The sequence below is a fragment of the Leuciscus leuciscus genome (genome assembly GCF_965113295.1).
Source record: "Leuciscus leuciscus genome assembly, chromosome: 16".
Classification (NCBI taxonomy): Eukaryota; Metazoa; Chordata; class Actinopteri; order Cypriniformes; family Leuciscidae; genus Leuciscus; species Leuciscus leuciscus.
In genome coordinates this window covers 9,483,777-9,492,557 of record NC_138740.1, presented here as the reverse complement: position 1 = coordinate 9,492,557, position 8,781 = coordinate 9,483,777, and the positions used below count along the sequence as shown (strand labels likewise).

The 8,781-nt window shown below is 38.5% G+C and overlaps 1 protein-coding gene across 1 annotated transcript; it reads right to left on the bottom strand.

The window, feature by feature from the left end:
- Positions 1-6,725: 6,725 nt before the first annotated feature.
- On the bottom strand, positions 6,726-8,547 carry LOC309477384 (P2Y purinoceptor 14-like). Its single transcript, XM_082140643.1, has 2 exons — positions 8,266-8,547; positions 6,726-8,133 (listed from the first exon to the last, which is right to left on the bottom strand). Exons 1-2 carry the CDS (start codon positions 8,308-8,310, stop codon positions 7,081-7,083), a joined length of 1,098 nt encoding a protein of 365 aa, XP_081996769.1. The 5' UTR covers positions 8,311-8,547; the 3' UTR covers positions 6,726-7,080.
- Between the last annotated feature and the right edge of the window lie 234 nt (positions 8,548-8,781).

The window sequence follows — 8,781 nt, the reverse complement described above, 5'->3', positions numbered from 1 at the left end:
CTACGGGGTTCACAGATGATGCAAGGTGGGTTTAAAGGTGAATTGTCTAATTTATAAATGTGCGTCGTGAATGTGACACCTAACGTAACAACGTTACCAGGCAGAGAAGGACGATGAGGTGATTAAATCTAACGTTAACTTAACGTTACGAGGAAGCACAAAAAAATAAAAAATCGGAGGGTTCTGTTAGAAATGGTATTCTCATTTTCAGATATTTTATATCTGAAATATAAAATCGGTTGATACAAATTGGGCCTGAAATTTTATACAAATGATTGATTTTATTTTTATTTTGCAGTATTATTGGATTCGGATGAGAATATCAGGGGTAATCGTTTTCCCTTAATTTATAATTGCAGTTTAAAAATTAAATTCTTTCACTTTATATATTTTATTTTACATTACCTCTGTATAAGCGTCAAAATATACTCCCTTCAATAATGTACGAAGGAAGCTGCAGCCCATTGAGGACACCAGCATGTTGCACAATACTGGTGAGTACTGATGACAACTTAAACATAATATTGTATTGTGTACAACATAAGTCACAGGCTTATTCATGTGTTTTATCTAATAAAGATTGTGCCATGTCTAGCCAAGTGGAGCGTCCTGGCAGTGAAATGTCCACTCCTGGTAAGTACTTTTCCCCCTGCACAAAACATTGCTCTGCACAGTCACACTCCATTCAAGACAAGTAGTTTTTTACTGCTTGTGAATGATTATTTTAAATGTGCTGGTCAGAGTTATTTAAGCCGCTTAATTAAGAGTGAGAACCTACTCATCTTGAATGGACAAAAAAAGCTAATGTTTTAGTTTCATCTTTCCATAGAACGTTTGAAAAGTAACTGACACTACTGGACCTTCAAACGGGCAGCGTTCTATGGTCAGAGTCTGGTCGTCCCTCTGCCCGTTTGAAGTTCCAGTAGTTTCAGTTACTTTTCAAACGTTCTATGGAAAGATGAAACTAAAAGCTTTTTTTGTCCATTCAAGATGAGTAGGTTCTCACTCTTAATTAAGTGTAGTAATGACTCCAGTATTTCATTATTAATTTAGTATAGGCAACATGACCGTACTTACTGGCTGACTCATGTGTTTCAGACTCTAAGTCAAACTTTGAATGTCTTGTGGAAGCCTTCTCTGACCCGGAGAAATGTGCAGCCAGATTTCAGCGCAAGGAAATTTCCAGTGAGTATTCACTTTATCTGTTGCCCCAACCTGATTTCTCGACTGGGATTGTGTAGAGACTCTGAAGCTGCATTGAGACGGACATTTGAACCGTCTTGGAACATTGAGATCTTTGGTTGCCATTAAAGTATATGCCATTAAAAATATGGAAATGTTTTCCTTAAACTTAATTTATTTTCCACTGAGGAAAGACAGACATGGATATCTTGTCAGTCAGTGTGAGTAAATTATCAGGAAATGTTCATTTTGAGGTGAACTAATCCTTTAAGGCTGATTTATACTTTTGCGTCAGACCGAAGCCCGAGCCTCTACGCTATAGGCTACACTGTTTCATTTATACTTCTGCATTGTTGTCCCTGTTGACGCACAATTACACATGCAGAAAGAAGCCTGTGAAACCCGAGGGAGGCGTTCTAGACCAATCACAGCGCTTCCGTCCACGTAAAATTGACGCATTGTTACATTTTGGGAGAGGTGCACGTCAGGGTGTGCTAAAGGGTACGCTATGTACACAGCCTACTCTGTAGCTACAGCGGGAGGTTGACGCATAACTATAAATTGGTCTTTACTTACTGCTTGAGAATCAAGTTTGGTAACAGTTTATTTTATTGGCTTAATGACATGTTTCAGACAGTCTTGCTTAGAAGAGCAGAGTGTGGCAATTCTTACCTTTTTGTTTGATTTCAATAATTGTACATTTTTGAATATTCTTTGTTTTTTTCGCCCTTAAGATGCTAGCGCACCTCTGAGCAAAGACCTGTTGACACCCAGTAAGTATTCATCTCATCGGTCACTTTTGTATTTTGTCAGGCCTTGTGAAATGTAAGAATATTCTGTTTTTCATGATTTCATCATAAAGCAAGAGGTCATGGGATTGATGGCTATTATTTGTTTAATAATTGTAAATAATCCTGTAATTTACAGGAAGCAGTATGCCATCTTCACAACTCTGAGACAAATTGTGGGCGCTACGAACTGGAGCAAGGTAAAAAAAAAAAAAAAAAGAATCTTACATTCTTTTATTTTTTTACTTTCATAAAAACTTACAAACATTTTAAAGGTAAGATTCAAAGAATATGCTTTCATTCTCTTGTATAAGAAAATAGATCCGTTATAGTTTACGATCTTAATCATACATTTTGTTTCCATAGAGTAACCTCGCCTCATAACGAGGGCGTAACCTCACATTTACTCAGAGCTATGTCTGCAAGTCCAGATTTTCATGACGCTGATCATGACGACATTGTAAGTAACTTTTACTATTTTCTCTTTGTTTCATTTTACTGTGACTTGCGTTGTTTTTATTCATATCACTCTCATTAAATTGTTTTCCAGCTGCCTGTAAGACGTACTACGAGACAGTACGCAGGAGCTTCAGGTACAAACAACCAGATCTGGCATTGCAGGCCGAAGCTGTGAAGAGTTCAGCTCGGAGTCGAGCGAGAAGAAAGAGGGTACGATTTTTAGTCAATGTGACTATTTTTCACGTGCATTAATAGATGTTTTGTGTCCATACACAGTGCATCACAGTACTGATTGTCTGTATTGGTTGTTTTTACAGCTGCTAGAAGCGAGACGGTGTGCTAGGTGAGGATGACGTAGGCATTTGGAAGTGCGCCACCATAGATCTGATGTCCGATGAAGTTCAACCACCAGCCAGGAGCTCACAGAGCTCTGTGCTACGCTGCAGTCGAGATTAGAGGCGACTCCTAAATACAGGGCAACGCACCACAGACGTTTTCAAAGTGGATCGAATTCAGAGAGAACGCCGCTAGTCACCTACAGCTCTGAAGATGAAAACAGACACTGAGCTTCCAATTTGTTGTGTGTGCAGATGATCTATGCTTTGTACATAGGTGTATATTGTTTTGTGTTTGTGCTAATAAAGCTCTTTCTTTGAATAAACAGCATGTCCCTGGCAAATTTTCCTTTCCTTTATAAATTCATGTCCTTGATGGTAATAATAGTGTAGTCCATAGGTTAACAATGACATGAATATACCACAGAATAGCATATTATGAATATAAAAAAATAATTTATATATTATTATTTATATGAATATTATAATTTTTTGAATTTATAATGAGCGAGGGTGACCAATAGTAACAGATCTGCCAACCAATCACGAGTGATTTTTCTTGTTTAAACCACGTGGGTTCAACCAATAGTGAGTGAGGAAATTCAAGCCTTTCTCTGGCGGGAGCTGCTATTCATATGGTAATTAGAGCCATTCACACCTCCGGCGCGAGCGCGCTGCATACGTCATGGTTCGTTTCCGACAATATTCGGCACAGATGAACGCGACGTTCACAGGCTGTAAATTGTCGTTAACTGCCGAAAATTAGGGAGATTTACGGCCGTTTACGGGGTCGGAAATCCCAATTTTCATGCAGTGACTACTGCAATGCCCTTCTGGCTGGACTCCCAGCATGTGCGACCAAACCCCTACAGATGATCCAGAATGCTGCAGCTCGTCTTGTCTTCAACGAGCCCAAGAGGGCCCACGTCACTCCTCTGTTCATCTCTCTGCACTGGCTACCTCTAGCTGCTCGCATCAAGTTCAAGGCACTGACGCTTGCTTACAGAACTATCACAGGCTCAGCTCCCTCCTACTTTCACTCACTCCTACGAGTCTACATCCCTACCAGACACCTACGATCGGTCAACGAGCGACGTCTCGTGGTTCCATCACAGAAAGCCACAAAATCACTTTCCAGAACATTCTCATTTACAGTTCCATGCTGGTGGAACGCTCTCCCCACCCTCATCCGGAATGCAGAATCCCTGACAACATTCAAAAAACAGCTGAAAACCAATCTCTTCCGTGAGCACTTAACCTTATAAAGAAAAAAAAAAAAAAAAAAAAAAAAAATCCTTTCCCTTTGAAACATCACTTATCAGGCTTATGCTACTCTGAATAATACCAGAACTTCGTATTTTGAGCACTTCCTGCGTTGTTGTTGCTTTTGCCTCTTTATGATGACTCGCTGAACTTAGTCCTAATTTGTAAGTCGCTTTGGATAAGGGCGTCTGCTAAATGACTAAATGTAAATGTAAATGTAAATGTCTTTCACAGATAATTTGCTTTGAATATTCTATTGCACCAAACCCATGGAACACACAATATTAAAAATGTTAAAGCTTTACATATAGAGACTGCAAAGTTCAGAGGTTTTGCCTGGTTTATAATATTCATTATATACATTATAAAAACACTTTTTTATGTGCAACTATGTGTTAAGCGCACATTAAATAGATATTAAGTGGAAAATGATCTGAACTCATAAAACTCATCAAGTCACAAATGGGATCCTGCAAGTCACCCACACGCGGCAGAAAAAAACCCGATGATTTCATCAGTGTTTGCTTAGATCTGTTGATCAGAAACAAATGATAACTTTCAACTCACACAGCAGCTTTGAGCATCACATCAAGCTCACCTATCATCCTAAGATATCAGCTGAGAGCAACAGAATTTTTTGCAGCAAACAATGCACTGATGCACACTGAGATAATTTATTTAAATTGTATTTATCTAAAAATGTATTCTCATGAACAATACAGTACAATATTTGTTACAATAATGGCTTTAGCCAGAATACAGATACACAGTACATACACAGTAATGCATTTTATGACATAAAAACATGCACCATTTCATAGTATTTATCAGGTTACTAATGCAGGCTAATAAACATGGCTAATTTCTTAATAGTTTTAAGTTACTTAATTGTCAATGAAAATAAAATAAAATATTCAACCATTTATTTATTTGCCTATTGTTTAAATAAAAAGTGAAAATATCCTTTAATCAGCATTTCCCCACATTACTTTCATGTTAAGACAGAAAGTTGGTAGCTAACACTTAAACATTGGCAGATACATTTGACTCATAACACAACAGTAAACATGTTAACCACATAAGATCTTTTTCAAAAGCGATTTTGTCGCTGTATGTCACTAGTCTCTATACTCTGAAGTCGCTTGTGGGCGTTGGTAGTGCTGTCGCTCTAATGTTATTGGTAGACTGCTCGTCTGGCCATATCTATACAAAACACCATCACAAGTGATACAACTATATTATTTTAATTTGACTAGAAATTAGGCTCAAAAGAAACAGTATTCTGTTGGGAGAGTGCTTTTATATTACCACAGTAGATAATTTACTAGATTAACAATCGATCAATCTACAAATTAAACTCACTCATACTGTCATAAATTACTAAAACGTCATCCGAATTTGACAAATAATAAATTTTCTTGTCCCTAATAGTCAACATAATGCAGGAGAAACTGTAAAATTAACTGCAGCAGTGCTAAACTTGCATCATAAAACTACAACACTCGAACTATAAATGTATGAATTAAACTCACTGTGACTGTCGACAGTTTCTTTTCCATGCATCATTTTATTATATCCATGTTTGTGGTTAGTTACAGTCAAATCATATAAAACAGTCAAATCGCCCTCGAACTCTTCTGTCTTGCCTGCACTGCACTCGAGACGGTGACGGGAGCTGAGCTCCACTGAAAGTTGAAATTTAGTTGCTGTGTGTGGTTGTTAAAGTGTCTTGAGTTTATGCTCAAGTGGGCTCAGTGATATTAACAACAATATTATGGTGTTTTCTGGCTCAAAGAGGGAAAACTCACTGTTGTAGGTCTTGAAAGAAACCACAGCATTTACAAAGGTAATTTTTTCCGTACTTGCATAAATAAAGGTCATGCTCTCAGTAAAATACATTAATAAAGGAAATGTAAAAAGTCTATCCACAAATAAACAGTCAGAGTACTCAAGCACAGTGGTTCTCAATTGATTGGTAATGCTTCCCATATTTTGTTGTTGAAGTCAACAGCTCAGCTGTGCATCTAAAAAGCGTTAGATGAATATGTTACTTGGTAGAAGCTAGTCAAATAATACAGATGCCAACACTGACATGTTCTGTGACATACCCAAAAATATGATAAATGAACAAAAAATTACCCACTAGGTTCACTTACGATGAGGATAAATTATGAGGATTTGTGTCAACCACAATTTGTTTTTAATTTGTGGATGCAGAAACCATAAAATCATTGAAATAACACATTTAGAAATCAAACTCTCATTTTCCTATTTAGCCTATGTCATGTAAATAACTGTACATGTTGTTGGGCCTGTGCAGTTTCATACATATATCCATTCTTAATTTTAGATAGACCATTTTTAATTGTTTTTGGGACCACCACACAATCTGAATCAAAGCAAACCTATTTGAGAACAATGCTCAGCTAGTCAGTATTTACAGAAACACAATAAATTCTTAAACACACTTACACTACCAGTCAGAGATTTAGACACACCTGATTATTTTTTATTTATTATAACTTCCTGCATTTTTTTTTTTAGATCATATGAAACAAATTGTGTGTGCCCAAATCAATAGTGTACATAATTTAAAACTAAATATCTTAGATTGTTGAATCTACAAAATTTGATTCATGTAGTCACAAATGGAAAACTCATCCATTAAGGATGAGAGGTTTGCGCAGAGGTTGCGTAGGTTTGCGCAGAGAAAACTGATAATCGTTTGCACCTTGGAACCTATTTCCGGGAGGGCATTCTCGAGCCACAAGGCACTGTTTTGTGCGGATGGGTGGCCGGAGCGTGTTGAGGCTTTTCTGTTAGAACGATGTCGTGTTACCGGCCCCTAAGTTAATAACTAATGATCTTCGTAATGGAAGTGAATCAATCAATCAAAACTAACTTTAGCTGGACACTAACTTTATCCTAGAGCTGCTATAAAGCCAAAACAATCTCTGTTACTGTAATTTCCTATTATCACTGTAAAGCTGCTTTGAAACATTTCATATTGTTAAAAGCGCTATATAAATGAAGGTGACTTGACTTGACTAAGGCTAAATTTCAGTAACCGAGTGGTTTATGCTGATTCTCCTTCTGTTTAAAGCATACATATTTTTAAACTTGCCCTGAATGGCACAGAGTATGGTTTTCCTGTACGCACTGTTTAAGAAGTAATAGATAATTGGGTCTAGGCAGCTATTTAGAGTGGACAGTAGCAAGGTACTCTCATTTAAGATATGCAACAATTGTTGGCTAGGAATATCCCTGATCACGTTCAGCTGAGCCAGAACGTATGGGATTCGTATTGCATGGTAAGGCAAGAAACACAAAGTAAAAATGGCCGGTACCAAGAAAGTCTTCATGATGACCCTCTTTTTGCGACTCTGTGCCTTAGAGTCACCGTTACCCATGGACATAGTCCTGAGTTTATTAGTTATCTTCACATAAAAACAAAGAAAGGCCACATAAAAAACAAGGAAGAACACCACTGTTGTCAGGTTAATGGTCCCACTGACAGTCCCCTTGCTGTGGAAGTGGAAGCAAACTTTGTCGCACGGATGTTTCTGACTGTCGCTTGTCAAAAAGGGGATCGTTCCTAAAATGAGGACAGCCCAGATGATATAGCTTGCCATGTGGCTCCACTTGGTCTTTTGGATGCTGAACACCCAAACGGGCTTAACGATTTTCAAGTAGCGATCCAGACTGATGAGGCTGAGGAACAGGATGCTGGAATACATGTTGATGTAGAAGAAGATCCCCACCACCCTGCACAAGTAGAAGGGACCTACTTTGTTGTGGTAGTAAACCCGCAGGGGCAAACACAGGACCAGCAGAGTGTCTGCCAGGGCGAGGTGCCGCATGTATACGGCCATGGAAGAGTCTGTATGCCACCGAAGGAAAAATATGTAAAGGGTGATGGTGTTGCAGAGCAGACCGATGCAACAGATGACAATGTAGCCAATAGGCACGAAGGGTGAAAGTATGCCATCATGAATCTTGCAGGATTCGTTCAAGGTTAAATTGCCTTCCTGCAGCATTGTGACAGCCAAGAAATTGGTGTACACTTGCTGACCACTGCTCCTCAAAAATCTTGACACACAGAGATCCTAATGAAGCAAAAGGGGAAAAGGTCAAAGAATGGTCTGCATTTTGACAGGTTCTTACTTGATCTTTCCTACAACTTGTTGAATTGCTATTGGACAAATGCTAAGATTCCAAGAAAAGAATAGCACTCTTACCTGTGTGAGTGGTTTGCTTGCGCCTGAGCAAGTGACTAAGTGCATGTCTGTTCAGAAACTTCTGCACCTATGCAGGAGACTCTGCCCGTATTTGCCGTCAGACCTGGTAACTGTGGTTGATGATGCTGTTAACCCCAGCAGATCTCACTTCCTCTTTCTCAGAGAACAGGAAATGTCTGGTTGCCTCAAATGAGAATTGGTGATCATTGCCTTGTTTTGCCCCCAACATTGTGCACAATTGAGGAATATACACTTTAGAGTTCTTTGGCTTGTAACAACCTTACAATAACCTTAACAAAAACACTTCATCATAAAAGTTTAGTAGATTTAATAATATTAAACTTTCAACCCCCAACGCCTTTCTTCTGACAATGGGCAAAACTGTCCCAGAACTGATCGACACAGAATGGAAATGGGACCTCGCCTTTTAACAGATGTGACAGAAATGTTGAACGGCCTCAACTTGCAGCTCCAAGGCAAGGGAAAAACTAATTTGTGACATTTTTTCCCACACAA